General features: G+C 49.7%; 1 protein-coding gene across 6 annotated transcripts in view; it reads right to left on the bottom strand.

Moving 5' to 3' along the window:
* Nucleotides 1-1,021: 1,021 nt before the first annotated feature.
* LOC309400849 (serine/threonine-protein phosphatase 4 catalytic subunit-like) overlaps nucleotides 1,022-23,784 on the bottom strand; it is a 45,557-nt gene continuing 22,794 nt past the window's right edge. For 5 of the 6 annotated variants that reach the window (XM_081969552.1, XM_081969550.1, XM_081969548.1 and 2 more), the window contains 2 exons: nucleotides 2,604-2,793; nucleotides 1,022-2,450 (listed from right to left, as the gene is read on the bottom strand). In XM_081969552.1, the coding sequence (XP_081825678.1) occupies nucleotides 2,321-2,450; nucleotides 2,604-2,793 (320 nt within the window). In that variant the 3' untranslated portion in view covers nucleotides 1,022-2,320. Of the gene's footprint in view, nucleotides 2,451-2,603; nucleotides 2,794-19,903; nucleotides 20,114-20,172; nucleotides 20,193-23,784 lie in introns of those variants that run through there. The other variant, XM_081969553.1, reaches the window with a different exon arrangement.

The following is a 23,784-nucleotide window of genomic DNA, read 5'->3' on the forward strand; positions in this document are numbered from 1 at the left end:
AACTTGGCTGCCGAGGCTTCCAGCAGCGGCCGCTCTAGGAGTGCACTCTATGGTTGTGGGCTGGCTGCTGGAAGACTCTCTGTCCGGAAGACTCTCTTACAAAGAGTTCCAGGCACTGACTTATGCTATGCTTTTCCACAGCCCACACCAAGAAATAGCAGCTCCCCCATCGTGTCCCCCGCCCTACCAAGTCTCCTCCTGAGCAAACAGATTTCAGAGCAATGCTTCCACCGAGCTGGGCCAGCCTGGATATGGTTCCTTTCCTTGCAAGCACAGAACCAGAAGCTTCCTCATTCTCTCCTTTCAAGTTCAGTTTTGCACCCTACCCACCTCGTGTCTATGGACCTCACTCTGGCTCCCCTGACTCACAGCCATCAGTGATTTAACCCCTGTACAACCTGGATACCTGCATTTGATTTGCTTCTGCTTGCAAAATTTCATGGTGTTTTCCTCTTTCATTTAAGGAAGTAGAGTTTGATTATATCCGCATAGTTTACAATTAAATCCCAAAAGGCTGCAATGGGCTGTATTTCCCCCAGTGAATATAAGGAAGTTGAGATGCTCATATTCAAACTTTCTTTTTCAATTATTTCCCAAGTAGAAAATTTCTATTCAATATCCTAAGTGGTAGTTATGCTTCCGCGATTCCTTTGAAAACATCTTACAAACATACATGATTTTACATATGTCTGCACATGTCATCTTGTCAGTATTGGAGTGGTACATGTGGTGTGGCAGCACTATAGGAACTAGCAACTTATGTTTTTTTTTTAATGTGTTTTTATCAGATGTTAAAAACCAATTCCCATAGCTGGCAGAGCCCATTTGGCTTGATGAGAGGATGCAAATTCTCTTATTTTCCTCTGGAACCACAGTAATGTATTAAAATCATCTTCCTTTCTCTGCCACTACCAAATTAATTAGGAAATTAACTATCATAAGAAAAGACATATTTGCAGATATTTCTGTAGCACTCATTCATAAATGATGTGGCAATACAAAAACACAATGTACAAGATACTCAATGTTTCTTAATTTTATTGTTTTTTATCTAAAAGTTGTAAATAGGAAAAACAAAATTAAAACAAAATTAGAGCAAGAGACAGATCATGGGAGATGGCAGGAAATTCCCCCTTCCAACTCTAAATAGATACCTGGACTGCACATTCCTTCACAGGAATAAAGGTAAAGAAGGGAAGGGGAAGATGTCAGCCTGTGGAATTACAGGTGTGGCTACCTCATCCCCACAGGGGCAGAAGATCAGAGGGAGAAAAGAGAAAACATGTTCCATTGGTCAAATTCATTAGCATGATGTGGTCCCAATCTCCATAGTCAGGGAGAAGAGAACCAGATCTGCCTATAAAATATTTAATAAATCCATTCACCAAAGCTGAATAGATTCCAGAGGGCATTTGGACCCCCCACCCCATGACCACAAAAAAATATTTTTGCAAGATCAGGATTTTTTGGGTATGGTATGCTGGGGACAGTCTTGTCTTCCACTGGCTGTATAGTTTTTACGGAGCAGAGTGGGAATCCGGAGCGATGGCAGACAAAGGAAGGACTTCCTATATTAGCTCAATCTATTCCATATAACTGAAGCAAATTACAGACTGAAGTGCCAAAAACCCTCAACACTGTAGGTCTTCCAGCAACCTAAAACAGCAAAAGTTTGAAGCACTTCCTGTTGTTTGCTTAAATCTTTCAGAGTGGCATCAAAACCATGGAGTTCCAAGGCCAGCTGACAAGAGAAAAAAGAAAAAAAGCATCTAAGTAACCCAGCTGGAGGGGGAGAATTAAACCAGATAATAAGCTCCCCTAACAAGATCATATATTCTTTGATCAATCTGGCTTCTCCTTACTTCTTTCAAAGAAATCCAGTTCTTTGTAACATATATTCTCTAAGCAATAATTTCCAGTTCTTCTAGAACAGCCTTCTCTAAATTAGTGTCCTCCAGATTTGATTATGGTACAATTCCCATATCTTTAAAGAACTACAACTTTTCTTTGTTCCTGGGCTGATACTTCTTTTCATGGAAAGAGCTGACAAATCCTAAAAAGTGTTTTCCCCCCAGGGGGAGGGGGAACATACCAATGATGGTAATCCTAGGGATTGCCCAGGAATCAGCAATGTTGGGAAAAGATGGTTAATTCAGTCTAAGGGGTCCAGAACTGAGAATTTATTGGGCAAGGGGGCCAGGGTAAGGGAAAGAAGGAAAGAAGAGAGCTGAACCCCTGCCAAAGGCTGAAAGAGAAGCTGACCACTCCATCCAGAATAGGAAACAGAAGCTGCTCAAGGGGGAAGAGGGAGGAGCAGCATTCACAGGAAGTAGTCCGCAACAGGCTTCTTAGATGGGATGCCTCGGGTTTCTTGAGGGGCTGCTTCAAAGATGATAAATTCCTTTTGAAGGTGTTCATCCAGTTCCAAGATGGCTGCAACATTCCCACAGCTGTAGTTGGAAGAGAGAAAAGGGGTCAAATTTGTGTGCTTCAGGTTTCATCAATGCCACACATCCCTGGACAACACACTCGGCTGATTTCAATCTCCCTCTCCCCATCCCACAATTCTTCCTATTCACAGGCATACTCTTGCAGTTTCTCACCGGTAGCAATAGTTGGGGGCTGACCACACTGTAAGAACTGTCTCGTTGAAATGCCATTTGTATCCCTCCATGACCAGCTGATGTGCCCGGCAAATCATGTCAATATCATTTGCTGCGTTGAACTGTGCCACCACATCACTGCCAAATAAATAGCCAGCACCTCGAGGACTGACCCCCCAGCCTGTAGTGTCTAGAATAGCAAAAGAGGAGAATGTCCACACAAGGAAACCAAATGGCAGGCAAATGCTAGGAAAAGGAAACACCTGGGCTTGCAAACTAATAGAAGAAAGCCAATCAGCTGACAAGGAGACACTGTAGAACCCCTCATACCACCACTCATATATTCCACCATACAAGGGTAGTCGTTTTCCCTTTTAAAAATGTTCTAAAACAATAATTCTGGGAGTGGGAAAGAAATGGAAGTAGAGATACAAAACATCTCACTATCTTTAGTGGAAGAGTTTTACCATTTGCTGATTTTTGATTTGCTGATGACTGCAAATCCATGGAAGATTTATTATATACGTCTTCTGCAATGTAGGGGCACGATGGCTCAGCAGTTATAGATGCTGAGCTTGTCAGCTGACAGCCTGGGTTTGAGACCTGAGCGCCACATGATGGGGTGATCTCCCATTCCTGCCCTAAGCTCCTGCAAAAGGGTGTTGGTACTTACCTGATACGCCTCTTCTCATAGTGGGGGAGGAGTATCCAGACTGGGTTAACCTTGTCCTCTCATTGATTGGACTGAGTCAGATAAGCTCTTTGGGCACGCCCACTGGTCACCAGGTGCTACCCAGTTATCGGCAAAGAACTCTATCCGACTCGTTGCACCATTCACTCCAGACTCTTTTTCCAGTTATTAGCTTTTATTGGTTTAAACATCAAAAAACCTTGTAAACAACCAACATAACACTTTATCAACATAACACTGTCAGGGAGGGGCTGGATACTCCTCCACCACTATGAGAAGAGGCGTATCAGGTAAGTACCAATGCCCTTTCTCCATAGTGAGGGGGAGGAGTATCCAGACTGGGACGTACCAAATGTTACACGTCCCTAGGGAGGGAGACCCCTGAGGCACCATGCCCCCAACTCACGCCTGGTGAGGCGTGGTCCCCGCCCTGTGGACCGCCTGTAATACCCTGCGGCCGAAAGAGGCCTCTGCCGAGGCAAAGGACTCCAATTTATAGTTCCTTACGAAGGAAGAGGGGGAAGCCCATGTGGCTGCCCTGCAGATTTCGCCCAAGGAGGCCTGTGTGGCCCAGGCCGTAAAAGTGGCTGCGCTCCATGTAGAATGAGCTGTGATACGAACTGCCGTAGGCAGGCCCTGTGACTGGTAGGCAGTGGCAATACAGTTTCGCAACCACCTGCCTAAGGTGGTGGTGGTTACCTTGTTTCCCAGAGTTCCCGGCTGGAAGGAGACAAACTGGGCTTCGGATTTCCTGCTTGGCCTGGTTCTCCTGAGGTAGATCCTCAGAGCCCTCCTTACGTCCAGCGTGTGCCACTTCTTCTCTAACGGGTGAGAAGGGTCTGGACAGAAGTTGGGCAAGATCAGTTCCTGCACTCGATGGAAGCTGGTGCACACCTTGGGGATGAAGGACGGATCCAACCGCAACACCACTCTGCCCTGGTGGAACACGCAGAGATCCTCTCTGGTGGACAGCGCTTGCAGTTCGGATATCCTCCTGGTGGAGGTGATGGCCACCAGGAAGGCCACCTTAAGAGTCAGGAACTCAAGAGAAACTGTTCGTAAAGGCTCAAACGGAGCGCCTGTGAGAGCGTCCAAAACCCTGTGTAAGTCACAGGACGGGTACCTGTGTACCGTGGGCAGTTTGAGGTTGGAAGCCCCCTTTAGGAATTGTCTGACCATGGGGTGGTGAGTCAAACTGCGGTTCCTGCCACACAGGAGAACTAATGAAATGGCTGAAACATGTCTCCTGATCGTGTTGGGAGCCAACCCCCTGTCCAGACCCTCCTGGAGAAAGTCCAGAACCTGTGGCACCGTGACCTGGATCGGATCGAGCCCCCGGGAGCTACACCATGAGGAAAACGCACGCCATGTGGCACCATAAATGCACTCCGTGGAGGGCCTGCGGGCTGCCTGGATGGTCTGCATCACCCTGGGGGAGAATAGGTCTTTCCTCAGGATGCTCCGCTCAAGTGCCAAGCGGTCAACAGGAGCCATTGGGGGTCTGGATGCTCCAGAGACCCCTGGCTGAGGGATATCTTCTCCTGGGGGATTCTCCAGGGTCTCTCCACTGACAGAGACTGGAGATCTGCAAACCACGGCCTGCGGGGCCAGTGGGGGGGCCAACAGAACCACTTCCGCCCTCTCCTGCAGGACCTTCCATATGACCCTGGGGATCAGGGGTAAGGGCGGGAAGGCATACAGTAGACCCTGGGGCCAGGGGCACCGGAGAGCGTCCGCCCCCCGTGTCCGGTACCTGGAGAAGAACCTCGGGAGCTGGGCGTTGAGCGGAGTGGCAAACAGGTCAACCTCCGGGTGTCCGAAGCGCTTTGCCACCTCTTCGAAGATCGCCGGCCGTAGTCTCCACTGTGTTGTCCACCTCGGCCCGGCTGAGCCAGTCGGCTCTGGTGTTGTCCACCCCCGCTATGTGCTCTGCCCTCAGAGACCGGAGGTTCCTTTCGGCCCACAGCCCCAGACGCCTGGCCTCCTGCATGAGAGCCCTCGATCTGGTCCCCCTCCGGCTGTTTATGTGGGCCTTGGTGGTGATATTGTCTGTGAGGACTAATATGTGAAGGCCCCTGACTGAGCGATGGAAGTGTAAGAGGGCCAGGCGGAACGCCCTGAGCTCCAGCCAGTTTATGCTGTGAGTCCCCTCCACCTGAGTCCAATGTCCTTGCGCCATCTGAGCCTGCAGATGGGCGCCCCACCCACTCAGGCTGGCGTCCGTTGTTACCGTTATGCGGTCTGGTGTCCAAAAGGTCTCGCCCTTTGTGATCGCCGGGGACTTCCACCAAGACAGGGAGCGGGTGACTTCCGCTGGAAGAAGTACCTTGGACTGTGAGCAGCTCATGCGCCTCCGCTGGAAAGGCAAAAGAAACCATTGGAGAACTCTGGTGTGGAGGCGCGCCCATGGGACGATGCTGATGGCTGAGACCAGGGTACCCAGCAGTTTGGAAAGGATGACTAAGGATACCCTACGCTCCCTGACTACCAAGGTGGCTAACTGTCTGAGGGCTATCTGTCTTTCTGTTGACAGATAGACCGTGCTTGCCTGGGTATCTATTAGGGCCCCTAGGTGGATCAGGCTAGTGGAGGGGTGGAGGTGGCTCTTGGCCATGTTCACCGAAAACCCGTGGTCTTTCAGGACTGTCATGGTGATATCTAAGTCCCTTAGGGCCCTCAAAGGAAGATGACTGTATTAACAGGTCATCTAGATAACATTGGATACGTACAGGTACCTGTCTCAGGTGTGCTGCCAGAGCCGCCATGACCTTAGTGAATACCCTAGGGGCCGAAGACAACCCAAAGGGCAGAGCCCGGTACTGAAAGTGGTGTCCCAGTTAGCAGTACCTGAGATACCTACGGTGTTCCCTGGCAATGGGAATGTGCAGGTAGGCCTCCGTGAGGTCTATGGATGTTAGAAAGTCCCCCTGCCTAATCCCTTCCAATATAGAGTGCAGAGAGTGCATCTTGAACCTCCTATATCGAATAGAGCGGTTCAGGCACTTTAGATCCAGGATCGCTCTCCAGCCCCCCGAAGCCTTGGGAATGACAAAAAGGATGGAGTAGTGCCCCTGACCCTGCTGCTCTGGAGGCACAGGCTGAATGGCCCTAATCTCCAACAGGTGTTGGATGGCCTCCTGCATCAGCAACCTCCGGGTCAGGTTGTTAGAGACTGGACATATCCGGAAGAAACTCGGTGGGTTGGAAAGAAACTCTAGCGAAAGGCCATGCCTGATGGTGTTCTGCACCCACTTATCGGTCAACGAAGTATGCCAAGCACCCCCCAATGGGCGGAGAGCTGGACCTAGACTTAGTTTTTGTGGAAGGAGCGCCCCCCTCTGCCTCCTCCGCCCCCTCGAAAGGGCTGCTTCTGCTGCCTGCCTCTCTGTTGCCTGTCTGGGTATGTCTGCCTGGCAGAGTATCCCCCCTGGTAATGACCCCGAAAGAAGGAGCCAGAGTCTTGACCCCGGGAGTAGGAGCGTCTGGGGTACGGTGCTGTCCTGAAGCTGCCCTTTTCGGGGCGGTGGGAAGGACCTTCCTCTGTCCTTGTTCTCGATCAAGAATGGCTCCAGTGCTGGTCCGAAGAGGGCGTCCCCTGTGAAGGGGGCTGCCAGTCACCACATGTGACGGACGTCTGCCTGCCAATGTCGTAGCCACAGCAGTCTGCGGGAAGCCACCGAAGAAGCGATTGCCCTGGAGGCAAACCTGGCTGAAGCTAGGGTGGCATCCGACGAAAACTGGATGGCCACCACCAGCTTGTTGATGTCCTGATGGGATCGGACATCTGTTATGGGGGTCCCTTGCTGTAGTTCCTGCAGCCACAGCAAGGATGTTCTGTTGATGAAGGAGGCTGTGGTGGCTGCTTTCACCACCCAAGCGGCCGCCTGATGACCCCTCTGCAAGGTGAGGTCCGCCTTCCTGTCCTCCAACTTTAGAGCATCCTCTGGTTCCCCGGGTAGAGTGGTAGTCGTGTGCAGAGCCACGACCGGAGCGTCGATGGAGGGTTGTGCCAGCGTCTGTGCCATCTCTTGGTCTACGTTAAAGAAGACCCTCTCTGTGGATAAAGGTGAAGGGCCAGAAGTGGGGGATGCCCACTGGCGCTTGACCAGGTCGAGGAAGGCCTTGGGCGTAGGAATCGTGTTGGCCTCAATGGCCTGCTCATCAAAAATGTTCTCCGCTGAGAAGCCCTGGCGTTGAGGTGGAGCCTCTGTAACTTTGTTGCCCAGCTTGGCTGCTGTCTTGGCCTTGAAGAGCAGAGATTTGAACAACGAAGGCTGAAACAACCCGGTGAATGTAGGCTTCGGAGGCGGCATGCCTTCATCATCAGACAGCTTGCTCTCTCGGATCTCTCCCTCCTCACTTTCCAGGTCGCTGTCCTCCTGGGATGAGCCTGAGGAACTGGGAAGGTCTTCCTCCTGGGCATCCAGGTAGTCAGGAGCCCTGGGAGGGGAAGGGGCTGTGGCTGTGGTTGTAGGCATGCCGCTGCCATGCATTGCTGAAAGGCCCTCATCATCATCTCTTGGAAACTGGGTGCCCCTATGGGAGGGGGCTGGCCCATGCCTCCCTGTGCCAGAGGAGCGCCCAGGCCTGGAGGTCTTGTGGGCAGGGCTGCTCCCACTGCAGAAAGGGAGGGGGCTTCCCCCCCCCCCCCCCGAGCAGAGCCCCAAAGGCCAGAGATGTCTATAGGGATCCTAGCTTGCATGGTTAGGTTCCCCTCTATGGCTCCAATGAGGGTGGGAGTCCCTGGAGTCTTCCCCTCTGTGCCCATGCCTGGGGTGCTCTTGCCTTCTTGCAGAGCCTTTCCAAGGTCTTATGCCTTCGCCTCTCATACTTGGAAGGAGGCTTGGAAGGCTTCTGACCCCCACCCCCTTCCTTTGGATCTGCCCTGGGGGAGAGGTGCTTCTGTTTGGATTTAGCCTTTCCTCCCCCCCTCCTATGGGCAGTCTCTGGGGGGGGCACTGACCTGGTTGAATGCTCCTCTGCCCCTCCGATGGGGCTGCTGGCTGGGTTTGAAGCTGTCTGGCTTCCTTCCTCCTCGGAGCTGCTGGGCGCCACCATCTTGGACCACGTGGGTCCTCCCAGCTTCAAAATGGCGCCGCGTGACTTGGAAGAAAGGGTGCGACTTTTAAAAGTGCTCACCGAGCTGCTGAGGCTCTCTGGAGCTGCCGCGCGCCCTTGCCACTGGATTCCTGCCTCCTGCCTCCTTCCGACGCTGCTGTGGCCAGGGATTTCTTCTTTAGCTTCCCTGCGATTGTCTGGCCACGTGGAGGTAGTGCAGGCACTCTGCGGCGCTTGGAAAAGCCGCGGTTCGCAGCTCAACCCTGAGGGCAGCGGCGGAGCGCTCCTGCACTTTTAGAACCTCCGCGGCAGGGCTTGCCTCCAGGAGGCTTCTGCCCTCTTCCTTGCTTGCCCGGCAAAGGTCCTCACTGAGTGACTCCGGTCTCACTCAGTGGCCAGGGCAGCGTGCTGCCCCAGAGGGCTTGTGGCAGTCCTTTTTGCAGCTGGGAGGCTAAAGCGCGGTGCTGGGAGGCAAATTTCGCAGGTCCAAGTCTTTTTTCCTTTAAATTCAATTAAATTGCTGGAGATCCAGAATGGTCAACCGTCCAGTGAGTGGACTGAGTCGATAACTGGGTAGCACCTGGTGACCAGTGGGCGTGCCCAAAGAGCTTATCTGACTCAGTCCAATCAATGAGAGGACAAGGTTAACCCAGTCTGGATACTCCTCCCCCTCACTATGGAGAATGTAGCAGTTTGAAAGCATGCAAACGCAAGTAGATAAATAGGTACTACTTTGGTGGGAAGGTAACAGCGTTCTGTGCACCTCGACATATAGTCATGCTGGCCACATGACCACGGAAATTGTCTTCAGCAACACTGGATTCCTTGGCCGAGAAACAAGAGATGAGCACCATGCCCTAGAGTTAGACATGACTTGAGCAGGTGAAACCTTTACCTTTATCACAAGACTAAAAATGGTAAGATGGAGCTAAGATGGAGGACAGGCATCAATGGCTGTAAAGAGCTCTTCCAAAAGTAAATTAGGTTTTTCTTTTTTTAATATATATATAAGTGTTTTTATATTTTTAAACTCATTTTTAATCTATACCGGATTTTTACAAAAGCACATATAGTGTAGCTACCATTTGTTTTAGATACAGTTTAACAATACTACAAGCCAGGATTTTTAAGAATGGGGAAAAGGAGAAAGAGACAGCACTCTGCAGCAGAGAGTTCATCCAAGCCATTGAAGCAGCAGAAAATGGAAGATTGTACTGCAAACAGACAGTCTGTTCCAATAAGTAACTCATCAGCAGACGCCTTATCAGATAAATTTAATTTATGTGACTCATTGGAATGGAACTTACAAACTGAACTCGAAAGCAAAACAGCATGTAGAACTGTCCTCTTCTCTCTCGGAGAATGGTTCCCCTCCCTGGAACTCAGCAGCAGCCTTCCTTGCACAGGAGGGAGATGTAATAAATTTAAAGGGGGGAAATGTGAGATTTCCTCTCTAGACAATGTTTGCTTACAGCTCAAACTGTAAACTCAAATCTATGAACGTTTATCAACTCTCATAAATAAGGTTGACTGCCTATGTCAGCCTCTGCTTCGCTTACTTACTATCGTCTGCCATAAGAAACGGAGAGGGTGGGGGCATGGTGTTTGGGATGGGAATAAATGGTACAGAAGTGAATGGAAAAGGGAGTTTTCTTCTCACCATCTTCTGCGCATGCTAGTGGGCGGTGTTTGGACTTGGTCAAGGCCAACTGTACTGCATACCAACCTGATGATGCCTTTTGGAGATGCACCCCACATGACACCTAAGGGAGTTGCAGATTGGACACTGGGGTGGGGTCGTTGGAGGGAGGGGGCTGGGTTATCATTTGATATGTATTTGTTCGCGCCTTCCTGGCTCAGATCTTGCTTTACTTTCGCTGCTATCTTTTCATAACCAGTAAAAGTATTTTAATTCCACGAACAATGGAGTTAGGAGTTTTCTTTCTTGGTTATTGAGGGAGGCATGCCTGACAGCCTGAAAGAATCTTTTGCAAAGTTTGTTAGGAGCCACCCAAATACTGCAGGACTTGGGAGGACAACCACAGATAGCTATGGGATGGCTAATTCAGAAAATGAAACTAGAGAATGACCTTGTCTTCCTTCCAAAAAAGTGAACACTCATAAAGAAAACACTCAATCAGGCAAAGGCCTAAGAGATGACCAGTATAACTACAGTCTGCAGACTAACAAGGTTACTTTGCAAATATACAACAACAGAGTGAATAGAGGGCATTGGAGTAATAGAGAAGCAGTTAGGCTGTCCTTGAGCCAGCTGCTCTGCTGTGAATTCACTCTGATAGATCTACTAACATGCAGAGTGGCTGCCAGCAAGAAAGCACCGTATGAGAATTCTCCTATCATTCAAGCAGCCCACAATTCCCTCTATGCTCTTTAGAATGAAGCCCTTTCTGAGCACCTTTTCAATATTTCCAATATGGGTCTTTTGCTCAGACAAAGTGTGCCCACTCCTGAAACAGCATCACCAAGAGGGAACTGTTGCTTTAAATCCAGGCTCCAACGCTGCTAAGCCTGAAGCCGTTGCAGCTGAATTGACCCTGAGAAGGCAAAGGCGTGATATACAAACTGTGTTACCCACAGCTGCAGAAACTGCTGAGGATATGCCGGAAGTAATGCTGATTGACCTATTCAGTGCATTGCCAGAACCTGAGCAAGTTAATATTATTCAAAGATTGGATGATCAAAAAGAGGCTCTGACAGCAACTCAATCTACAGCAAAGCCTCTATTTAATTTGGCTCCACTAATTGCTCAACCTTGTGACAATATATTTAACCAACAATCTGCCTTTAGCTCAATAATGAAAAAAAGGTAGTGTCACACAGGCTGACAGTGGGGTAACTGCACTGACTGACCCACCCAGGCTCTGAGAAACAGCTGAAAGACAAAAGGTCCTCATCACACAGTGCCCCCTAACCCAACAAACTCTAAGTATATAATCCAGCTTCCATCCTCATTTGACTTAAATTTCCCACATCATCTTCTCACAAGATGAATCCTCAGTTACGCCCCTTCAAAAACAGACATAAATCTACATCTATAGATTGGTTGATAGTGGACTAATGAGCTTTCTCCCTAGGTTTGATGTAATAGCCTTTCAAGAAACCTGGTTAACCAAAGTGGATGAACCAGTACAACTGCCAGGCTTTCAGGGATGGGCCACCCCAGCCCAAAAAACAAAGGGAGACCCTCTGGTGGGCTATGTATTATTATAAAGCAAGAGTTGCAATGGCAGGGGGAGAAACTATATAATGAAGATAAATATTCATACTTCCTAGCTATCAAATTTGAATATGAAAAGTTCGAGCGAATACTGGTAAATGTGTATATTCCTCCAAACCAGGGGTGGGTTTCAAATTTTTTTTACTGCCGGTTCTGTGGGCATGGCTTATTTTGTGGGCATGGCTTGGTGGTCATGTGACTTGGAGGGCATGGCCAACTCAATGTCACTCAAATCAAGGGGTGCTTTGCCTGGCCCCTCCCCTCTCAGCCATTCCTTGTCACACCCAGCCTCAACGTATCTATAGTTCTGTAAACATGTTCACCTTTTTTCAACTTGTGTATTCCTGCAAAAGGATAGAATATACCTTATCAGCCTATCTCTTTCCTTTCTTCTCATGATTGGCCATTTGGCCCCCTGTTGTGAAGGCAACAGATCAAAGGTGAGATATGTTCTTAGGCAGAAGTGGGAGACTCTGATCAAAGGTGAGACATATGTTTTGACAAATGCCAGGTACATTACAGACCCCAATAACAGCATTTTTTCCTTAGCTGCAGGAAATACAAATATAAGGGTCTAATGTGGCATATTTGTGTTACAACTCCAAAGGACATAATAGACATAACAAAAGGCATAACATATATGTGTTACAGGAAACAAATACAAGTACAAAGGGCATCATATATCATATATATATATTGAAGGAAACAAATGTTTATAAATGCAAGTATACAAAAACACCATTTAGCCTAGTATTATTTAGTATATCCTTATTACTATTCTCCTTCTTTTAAGGGGCTGCCAGAAAGAAGGGGGGACAATGTATTTTCCAAAGCACCAAAAGGCAAAACAAGAAGCAATGGATGGAAACTGAACAAAGAGAGAAGCAACCTAAAACTAAGGCCACCTGGGAGCCCCAAGGCTTCACAACCACCACTGCGTCACGCTCAGGTGCACATGGGCTGCTCCAGGTGCTTTTGGGGCACCCAGCTTGCCTGGCTTCGTTCTCTTTGAGAGCTGCCTTGCTAAATGGGGAATTTTCTGACATTTTGCAAGGTGGCTCTCAAAGAGAACGAAGCGGCCACAGCGCTTCTTCAGAGGAGCCAAGACTGGAGGGGGGTTCAACACAGCTCTGGCCTCGGCTCCTCTGAAGAAGCCCTGCGCCCGCTTCCTTCTCTTTGAGAGCCGCCTTGCAAAATGGGGAATTTTCTGACATTTTGCAAGGTGGCTCTCAAAGAGAAGGAACCGACTGCTGGCGCTACTCCGGAAACTCGGCCTGTGGAGTCAGGCGTTCCAGGGGGAAGGAGACTCGGCCGTGGCCTGCTCCCCGCCTGAGGGGCTAAATTGGCTTCTGCCTCTTGCTTCGCTTCTTCGGCGGCGGAAAGCAGGGCCGCAGCCGAGGAGCAGGCAGGTGGCTGGGTGGGAAGCCAGTGGGCTGCTTTGGAGCCCGAAGCCCCGCGGAGCTGGCACGAGAGGAACGTGGGCCCGGGTGGAAGGCTGCCTTTTCTGCAGCATCCACCTCCCCTCTTTGGATCGTCCTGTAGCAGTGTGTGTGTTTGTGTGTGTGTCTGCCTTTGCAGAAACTGTCAGTTGGTCCTACCTGAACTGCATGTCTCGAGGGTGGTGTGGGAGCAGTCACTGTATGGGTATTGTTACGGCCCAATTGCCTGGAGACTGAGGTAATCTGAGGACACTCCCTCTGCTCCTCCTGGTGACTCCCCAGATCAACCGATGATTCGGAAGAAGGACCTGGAAGGAAAGAGAAGAAAAAACCAACTGCAGCTTCCCTTCCTGAACCTTGGATGGTCTGTGGTTGCTTACTCAGGCCCGGCGCTGGAGCCTGATGGGTAGGAAGTGACTGCTTCCACACCACCCTGCAGTTCAGGTAGGACCAACTGACAGTCTCCGAGGTGGGGTGTGGGAGGAGTCACTGTATGGGACATACCAAAGCTAGATGTCCATGGGAGGGATTATTGGGCCTGAGTCTCCTGAGTGCCCAGGACACCCTGAAGGACCCGCCTCCCGAAGGATGCCTCGGCCGAGGCATAGGTATCTAGCCGGTAATGCTTGATGAAGGGTGACGGAGAGGACCAGGCTGCAGCTCGGCAGATGTCCTCGATGGGAGCCTGGGTGGCCCAGGCCGCTGAAGTAGCCGCACTCCTGGTGGAGTGTGCGGTAATTCCCTGCGGTACAGGTAGCCCTCGGGCCTCGTAGACCTTGGAGATGGCCAACCTGATCCACCTGCTGATGGTGGTAGGTGAGACCTTGGTGCCCTTGGTTGAAGTGTGGAAGGAGACAAAAAGAGCCTCCGACTGTCTGAAGGGGGCTGTGCGCTTGAGATAGATGCGCAGGGCCCTTCTAACGTCTAGTCGGTGCCAGGACTTCTCCCTCTCGGAGGATGGGTGAGGGCAGAAGTCCGGGAGAATGACCTCCTGCCCCCTGTGAAAGGGGGAATTGACCTTGGGCATGAAGGCTGGGTCAAGCCTGAGAACAACCCTGTTATTGTAAAAGGTGCAGAGGTCTGCCCTAGATGACAAGGCGTTAATCTCAGAGACCCTCCTGGCCGAGGTGATCGCCACGAGGAAGGTCACCTTGAGGGTGAGAAGTTGAAGGCTGACCTCCCTGAGGGGCTCGAAGGGCAGCTCCAGGAGGGCCTGGAGGACCGTGGGGAGATCCCAAGAGGGGAACCGGTGGACTACCGGAGGCCGGAGGTTGGCCACCCCCTTGAGGAATCTTTTGATGACTGGAACCTGGGAAAGGTACTGGGAGCCCTCCCCCTTGAGGATGGTAGCTAGAGCCGAGACCTGCCTGTGTAGGGTGTTGTGCGCCAAACCTTTATCCAAGCCGTCCTGGAGGAAGTCCAGTACCTGGGGTACGGAGGCTGATGAAGGTTCTACCTGCCTGGCTTGGCACCAGCTGGAGAAGGCAGCCCACGTCACGTCGTAAATGCGGGTGGTCGATCTCCTTCTGGAAGCCTCCAGGGTGCTGATGACTCTGGAAGAGATCTGGGACACCCTCAATTGTTCCCGCTCAAGCGCCAGGCGGTCAGATTGAGCCACTCCGGGTCTGGGTGGATCAGACTCCCCTGGCGCAGCTCTACCCTCCCCTGTGGAATCCGCCAAGGAGGGAGGACCGACAGCTCCACCAGGTCCGCGAACCAGGGTCGTCATGGCCAGTGCGGGGCTACTAGGATGATCTCTGCCCTCTCTGTCACTAGCTTCCTCACGACCCCTGGTATGAGAGGGAGCGGGGGAAAAGCGTACAGAAGGCCTGCTGGCCACCTGCAGCGTAGTGCGCCGGCGTCCACCGCCCCCCAGGAAGGAAACCGGGATATGAAATCCGGAACCTGTGCGTTCGATGGAGAGGCGAAGAGGTCTACCATTGGCTGACCGAACCTCTGGCTGATCTGCGCGAAGATGCTGGGATGAAGTTGCCACTCCCCGTGGTCTACTGTCTCCCTGCTGAGCCAGTCCGCCTGCTGGTTCTCCACTCCGGAGATGTGCTCCGCTCGGATCAACAGGAGGTTCCGCTCTGCCCAGCACCCCAGGGGCTTTGCTTCGTTGCGAAGAGCCACGGAGTGGGTACCTCCCTGCTTGTTCACATGTGCCTTTGCCACCACGTTGTCCGTCAGTACCAAGATGTGTTGTCCCACAACCGTCGGTTTGAACCGGCGAAGGGCTAGGTGGATTGCCCTGAGCTCCAGCCAGTTGATGTTCTTTCGCAGGTCCGTCGGTGTCCACCGGCCCTGGGCCAACTGGGACTGAAGATGGGCCCCCCAGCCGAACAGACTTGCATCCGTGGTGAGGACCAGCCTGTCCGGTTCCCTGAAAAGAGACCCCTTCGCCAGGGAGGAGGACCTCCACCAGCGGAGGGAGAGCAGTACCTGAGGGGTCACTAGGACCTTGAAGTTTGCGTCGGCTGTTCCGTTCCTCTGGTGGGGAAGAAGGAACCACTGCAGGTCTCTGGCGTGGAGACGAGTCCAAGGGGCGATCCCGATGCAGGATATGAGCTTCCCGAGGAGCCTGGAGAGGAGAGCTACCGGAACAGATCTAAGCCTGCGAATCTCCTGGACTAGTTCCACGATGCTGTCCCTGCGTTCCTGGGACAGGAAGACCCTACCTTCCACCGAATCTATAATGGTTCCCAAATGCTGGAGGCTGGTGGAGGGTGTCAGATGGCTCATCTCGAGGTTGATTGAGAACCCCAAGGAAGACAAGGTACTGATGGTGATAGCAAGATCCTTCTCTGCGCGGGGAGCGGAGGGGGCTAGGACTAGGATGTCATCTAAGTAACAGTGGAGACGGACCGGGAGGGAAGGGAGGTAGGCCGCGGCCATTACCTTGGTGAAGGTTCTGGGGGCTGATGCCAGCCCGAAGGGAAGAGCCCTGTACTGGTAGTGGTCTCCCTGGTGGGAGAACCTAAGAAACCTGTGATGATCAGGGGCAATCATAATGTGAAGGTAGGCCTCCGTGAGGTCGATGGAAGATAGGAAATCCCCCTGCCTGACCCCCTCCAGAATGGATTTGAGGGAGGCCATCTTGAACATGCGGTAGACAATTCTGGAGTTCAAGAGCTTGAGGTCTAGGATGGCTCTCCACCCCCCTGTACCTTTGGGGACTAGGAAAAGGTGTGAGTAGAACCCTGATCCCTTCTCCTCCTCCGGAACCGGCTCTATGGCTCTAATGTCCAGGAGGTGCCGGATGGCCTCGCGCATGAGGGCGCGCTTGGCCGGGTTCTTGGAGGAGGGAAAGGTGAGGAATCTACTGGGTGGAAGGGAGCGGAACTCCAGATGGAGTCCCGCTCCGATGGTTTGAAGAACCCAGGCATCCGAGGTGATGCCTTCTCAGTGGTCTGTGAAAAAGAGAGGCGACCGCCGATGGGTAGATTCGAGCCCGAATCACTTACCCCTGCGGAAAGAGCGGCCGCCCCCCCCCTTGACGGGTTTTTAACTGGGTATTTTAATTATATTTAATTATATTATATTTAATTTCTAGGGGTTTTAAATACAGTATTTTAATTGTTTTTATCAATCGATCTCCTCCTTATGTATGTATGTATGTTTTAGTGTACCTTTGTTATATGTTTGTTTTGTTTACATATTTATTTCGAATGTTTCGTTGTACGCCGCCCTGAGTCCTTCGGGAGAGGGTGCGGCTAAGAAATAAATATATTATTATTATTATTGAAAGGGCCGCTTACCGGCCTGCTGGGGTCTGAACCTCTCCCTGGAGAACTGCCTGTCTCCCTGTCTGGAGTAGCTGGAAGCTGAGTACCTTTGTGTCTGGTTGTCCTGCTCCGGTGGTCGGTATGAGGCTCTCCTGGGGTATGGCGCCGCTCGGTGGTCTGCGCGTCTGGTGGTGGACGGGAAGACCTTTCTCTTATTTTTATCCTCGACGAGGATGGGGTCCAAAGCGGGTCCGAAGAGCTTGTCTCCTGCGTAATCCGCCTCCGCCAGGGGCCACTTCGCCCGGAAGTCGGCCTGCCAATGACGAAGCCATAAAAGGCATCTGGAGGCATACTTTACTGCATCCAGGGTTGCATCGGCTGAGAACTGGGTCGCCGCCAGCAACTTTGTGATGTCCTGCTGGAGCCTTACATCTGAAGCAGGCGTCCTATCCCGGATCTGCTCCAGCCACAAAATGGTCGATCTATTAAAAAAGGATGCGGTCGCCACCGCCTTGATGGCCCATGAGGCGGCCTGGAAGGTCCTCCGCATGACCAGCTCCGCTCTGCTGTCCTCTGCCTTGAGACAGCTGGAGATGTCTCCTGTTATTACGGAGGAAGCGGAGGCCAAGGCTGCTACTGGAGCGTCCACGGCAGGCACCTGCAAAGCTTGGTCAAAGGCTGCCATCCGCCAAGCAGTGCCAACGGGTGGCGCCTAGGATTAGAGCCTTCTCTGTGATGGGCCCAACCCTCTGGAATGACCTCCCCCCCGATATTAGAACTATTAACGACCTCCACTCCTTCCGACAGAAGCTTAAGACCCACCTGTTCTAATTAGCTGGCTTAGCCGATTTATAGCTCCATCTTTCACCTTCTGGCAAACATCTTATTGTGGAATTTTTAAGGGAATTTTAATCTTATTTGTATTTTAATTAAATATGGTACAGTATATTTTCTACCTCCTCCGTCTATGTCTATGTTTATGTATATGTATTCTATTTTGATATGTATATGGTTTTTAATAATGACTGTACACCGCCCCGAGTCCTGCTTAGGAAAGGGCGCGGTTTATAAATAAAAGTTTGATTGATTGATTGATTGATTTGTCTTGAACCATCTAATTGCCAAATATGCCTATAAGAGGAGACCCCTGTTTGCTGCTTTTATAGACCTTACAGCAGCATTTGATATGGTAAACAGAGAAGTACTATGGAGTAAACTGACATCTCTTAAAATAGAACCTAGACTGCTGGCTTTAAAGCCCTTTACACAAGTACCTGTTTGAGGGTGCGGTATGGGATTAATGGGGCTCTGACTAACAGGAGTCACACCAATAAAGGGGTAAGGCAAAGGTATATCCTGGTCCCATTATTATTTAGTTTATATATCAATGACTTGCCAGGGTTAATGAAGGTTCCCATGGTACACATGCCGATGATCCTAAATACTTACTGTAACATCTTGCATTTTGCTGATGATATGATTCTATTATCATATTCACAAGTAGGATTATGTAGGCTATTAAGAAGATTCCGCTCTTATTGCCAGGATAACTCCCTAATCATTGGTAAATCTAAATAAAAAATAATGGTGTTTTGGAAAACACCATCAGAGACATAGGTGGCAATTAGATGGTGAACCAATTGACCAGGTTAACACCTTTGTATATTTAGGTATAACTTTTTCCAAGACTGGATCTTGGGCTTGTCATCATCAATGGAGTACATTTAGAGCAAAAGGCCATTTGAATTTACTGCTTAAACCATGGGTCGTCAACCTGGTCCCTACCGCCCACTAGTGGGCGTTTTGGGATTCCAGGTGGGCGGTGGGGATTTCGGAGGTTAAAACCTCCTTTTGAACTAACGCGTGCGAGAATGCGTGCATTAGGGATTTCAGAGGTTAAAACCTCCTTTTGTGCGAGTGGGCAGGCGAGTGCAAGCGCGTGCACAAGCAAACACGTGGGAAGAGGAAGGGGAGGAAACTTCTCCGGTCGCGCCTGAGCTGGTGGAGTGCAGGCAAGCGCCGTCCCATCGCCAGGGAAACAGTGAGTGAGGTGAATCACGTGGTTGCTCAGATCACACGGGCGCAGCCTGACCGGAGAAGTTTCTCTTCTCAGAAATGTCTTCTCGGGCTGCGCCCGTGTGATCTGAGCAACCACGTGATTCACCTCACTCACTGTTTCCCTGGCGATGGGACGGCGCTTGCCTGCGCTTCACCAGCTCAGGCGCGACCGGAGAAGTTTCCTCAGTGAAGCTCCTGAAAGGGACGCAGGCTCAGCCTGCCAGGCTGCCACCGCTCCACTGAAGACATTTCTGAGAAGAGAAACTTCTCCGGTCGCGCCTGAGCTGGTGAAGTGCTAGAAGGGGGTGGGGTGGGGTGTGGGGGGGAAGGAGCAGAAAAGACAAAAAGGAGAATGAAAGGGAGAAAGAGGAGGTGGGGGATAGTGGGATCCTTGCTGCTTTCTGAGCTTGGGGGGGGGGGGGAAGGAGCAGAAAAGACAAAAAGGAGAATGAAAGGGAGAAAGAGGAGGTGGGGGATAGTGGGATCCTTGCTGCTTTCTGAGCTTGGGGGGGGGGAAGGAGCAGAAAAGACAAAAAGGAGAAAGGGAGAAAGAGGAGGTGGGGGATAGTGGGATCCTTGCTGCTTTCTGAGCTTGGGGGGGGGGAGGAGCAGAAAAGACAAAAAGGAGAAAGAAAGGGAGAAAGAGGAGGTGGGGGATAGTGGGATCCTTGCTGCTTTCTGAGCTTGTGGGGGGTGGGGGAAGGAGCAGAAAAGACAAAAAGGAGAAAGAAAGGGAGAAAGAGGAGGTGGGGGATAGTGGGATCCTTGCTGCTTTCTGAGCTTGTGGGGGGGGGGGAAGGAGCAGAAAAGACAAAAAGGAGAAAGAAAGGGAGAAAGAGGAGGTGGGGGATAGTGGGATCCTTGCTGCTTTCTGAGCTTGGTGGTTTTCTTACAGACATTTCATTACCAAACTAGGTAACATCATCACTGCTAGAAGGGAGTGGGGTTGTGGGGAAAGGAGGAGGAGGAGAAGTCGAAGGACAAAACTGGTGGGCGGTAAGGAAATTTTTCTATCAAGAAAGATCCATTAGTGGGCGGTAGGTAGAAAAAGGTTGACTACCACTGGCTTAAACTAAAGAACCATAGTTACCCAGGCTCCCTAGCCCCATTAATTAAGGTTTATAAAGCTAAGGTTACCGAGAGACAACTTCCGGTCCCCGAAGGCGACGGACATGCGCATCCGCTACTCGTCTTTTCGGTGGGCTCCCTTTGGGAGCACAGGGGGCCTTGTAGGGGCTCCCTGACGCAGGGCAGCTTGTTGGGAGCCCCTGGATCGGTGGCGGCCGCGGGGGGGTCTCCAGCTTCGCCCCAGGAGCTGGGAAGTGTGGGGGGGGGTGCGGCGGCGCTGTCATGTCGCCACGCGTCTTCGCCGAGCGGAGCCTGGAAGGAAACAACTAATTGAAGGCTACAGCTGAAGTGCGGTGAGGTGGGAAGTCTCCCCAAATCTCTTGCTAATCTATCCAATTGATGAACAGCAGTCTTTTCAAAACTTTGTTTCAATCTTTGGAAGTGTTAAGATTGGAGGGGGGGGTTCCACCCCATCTTGGAAAAGCGGCATTCGTAATATCTCTCTCTCTCGGAGGAGAGAGAGAGAGAGTTAAAAACCTACTTTCACTTCCTTTAAGTAATGGGAGAATGACTTTTTACTACAATTGCGAGAGAAAGGATGGCTGAGTTGATTCTTGTAAACTATTTATGGGAACTTTTGACTTGTTGCTTTCTGACCTCCTGTGAAGGCTGAGCCAAGATGGCCAACTTCCTCCTTCTTCCTTGCCTTTACGAATGAAGTTCCCGTCTTGAAATATTTTCTGGCTTTGTACTATTTCACACCCCAGAGACCTCCAGGAGCCTCTCCTACCACGTATTTCCCTTGGATTTGGAATATTTGATTAAATTATTTGGCTTGGAGCTGCACAGGAAGACTAACATTCTCTTCTGGGCTTGCCTGCCTTGCGATCTCTCCCGGTTGTGCTTTTCCACAGAGGCCATTTCTTTGTACAGACTTATAGCTATCTCTGAGTTTCATAATGGGCCCTAAAAAATTACCGCCTGGTAAGGCATCCTCAGCCCCGACATCCTCTACGTCCAGCTCGATCACTCAACAGACACAACTGATGTCATTTCTACAACCTAAACCTCCCGAAGAGAGTCCAAAGGATTTATTTGTTCACCAAATGCTTCAAACTCTTTTAAAGGGACAAGATGAATTGAAAAAACAACTGACAGAACTAAATGACCAGCTCAGAGAAACGCAACAACAAGCTACACAAAATAAACAGAGAATAGGTGTACTGGAGGAGGGCACGGCTGGGATGAGGGAGGAGGTTAAGACAATTCATAAGGGGAATATAGAATTTGAAAACCATATGATAAATATGGAATTTGAAAGGATGTCTTTTTTCCTTAGATTCCAAAACTTGCCAGAAACGGAGAATGAAGATCTTAAGGAGATTATGACTACAATCTTAGCAGAATACATTAAAAGAGATAAACAACAGCTATGGTGGGATATTGATCTGATTTATAGGATCAATTCAGCATATGCTAGAACACACAATGTTCCAAGGGAAATCCATGTTAAATTTCTTAGAAAGACCACAAGAGATGAGGTCCCCTTGAGATGCACCCGAAGACTACAGCTAGTTCAGAATGCGGCCACGCGGGCCATCATGGGGAGGACAAGATACTCCCATATAACACCACTCCTGCGCGAGCTGCACTGGCTGCCTGTGGTTTTTCGGGTGCGTTTCAAGGTGTTGGTTACTATCTTCAAAGCGCTCCATGGCACGGGACCTAGTTACCTGCGGGATCGCATCTCACCTCATACATCCCTGTGACCAATCCGCTCTCACAGGGAGGGACTCCTCCAGGTGCCGTCCACTAAGCAGTGTCAACGGGCGGCGCCCAGGAGTAGAGCCTTCTCTGTGATGGGCCCAACCCTCTGGAATGACCTCCCCCCTGATATTAGAACTACTACCGACCTCCGCTCCTTCTGACAGAAGCTTAAGACCCACCTGTTCCAATTAGCTGGCTTAACTGATTTATAGTCCCATTTTAACCTCCTGGCAAACATCTTATTGGGTAGTTTTTAAGGGTAATTTTAATGTTTATTTGTATTTTAATTTAAATATTGTACAGTCCATATCCTACCTCCTCCGTTTACCTATTTGTATATTTAAGTATATCTATATTTTGTATTCATACTGTTTTAATATGACTGTACACCGCCGCGAGTCCTGTTTAGGAAAGGGTGCGGTTTATAAATTAAAGATGATGATGATGATGATGATGATGATGATGATGATGATGATTATTATTATTATTATCCTAGGAGCTCAAAGGGGGGAACTACTAAGATATAAAGACAAAGAAATAACCCTTCTTAAACAGATTCCGAAGAAAGTAAGAGATAAGAGGAAGAAATATTCCTCTTTAGCAAAGAAATTATATAATAAAGGAGTCTGGTTTAGATGGTTATTGCCAGAAGGTATGCTGATTTTCTGGGAGGGCAGCAGAATTAGAATTAACACAGTTGTGGAGGAAGAGGCTTTCATTAAAAAACACAATGCCCTCCTAGACGAAACAGGGGACAGTACACAAGATATGAAGGAGGGAGGGGCCGAGGCTCTGCCAGCAGACAGGGGGGAGGATGCAACACTGAGAAGACTCAGGTCACAAAAATGAGCTAAAACATTATTGCAATTGTTGTTATAATGTAATTGTTGGAAGTGATACAAAAAATGATTGAATATACTGATGATTTAATGTAAAATTAAAAGCTGCCAATGTTTATTCAAATGTTGATGTTTTCCTATTTTTCTTTGTAAAAGTTGCGAGATTTGGGGGGATTACCACCTCCTGCATGATGTAGCTGTCAAAATTTTTTATACCTATTTACCCCCTTTTCCTTAAAACATTTGTAAAAACCAATAACAATTTTTCAAAAAAAAAAAAAAGCTAAGGTTACCCCTATGCTCTTATATGCAGCAGAGGTTTGGGGTCTATACTCAACCACAGTCCCAGAACAAACACAGTCCCAGCACTTGAGATGTATTCTGGGTGTAGATCTAAGAACATCTGCTGCAGCAGTTAGAGCTGAATTGGGAATTCATACAATTCATGCACTATCCAAAATTAGAGCATATAACTTACTGGTGCAAAGTCAGTGAAATGGAGACTGATAGACTCCCCAAGTTATGTCTACTAGAGCAAATAAAATTACAATCAGAAATCTCCTGGATCACCAAACTAAAAAAATTTGTAAGAAGCTGTGGCCTTCCTCTCTCTTGCATAACAGGAGAACAACTCAAAAAAAGAGCTGCCCAAAGAATTAAGGATATAGAAGCACAAAATGATATAGCTATCCTTAGTAAGGTGGGTAACTTGAAATGGCTGAGTAAATACAAACATACTTTTCAAGTAGACAGCTATTTGAAGTTACAACTGTCAAAACATCTTAGGGAGATATTTACGCGAGTGAGTGAGATTCGAACAGCTTGACACAATGGTCAGATATGGGAGATTCCATTCTATACCCTACAATGAGTGTCTCTGCATTTGCGGAGTGGCAGAGGTAGAAGACCTGCCTCACATCCTATTTGATTGTTGCTTGTATAAGGGGGTGAGAGACAGGTACCTTGGTCTATATACCAAACGAATGACCCATTGGGATCCCCATATCAAAACAACTTACCTTATGTGCGGCTAGAACCGGAAAATAACATTTAACACAGCACAGTACTTAAACAAAATGGTTCGGTTGAGATCTGCATACATGGGACTGATTGGGGCAGATTCCCGAACTTCCAGTTGGCTTGTTGGGGCTGTTTTTCACCCTCCCCAGCCTCCGGAGGCTTTCCTGAAGCATGAGGAGGAAGAAAAATGGCCTCCCCCAGCCTTCTGGAAGTCTGAAAATCAGCTGGCCAGTGCGCACATGTGCGCCAGAGCTAACTGCTAGCGTTCCAGCAAATAT

Source organism: Natrix helvetica (assembly GCF_964273705.1).
Source record: "Natrix helvetica genome assembly, chromosome: W".
NCBI classification, from domain to species: domain Eukaryota; kingdom Metazoa; phylum Chordata; class Lepidosauria; order Squamata; family Natricidae; genus Natrix; species Natrix helvetica.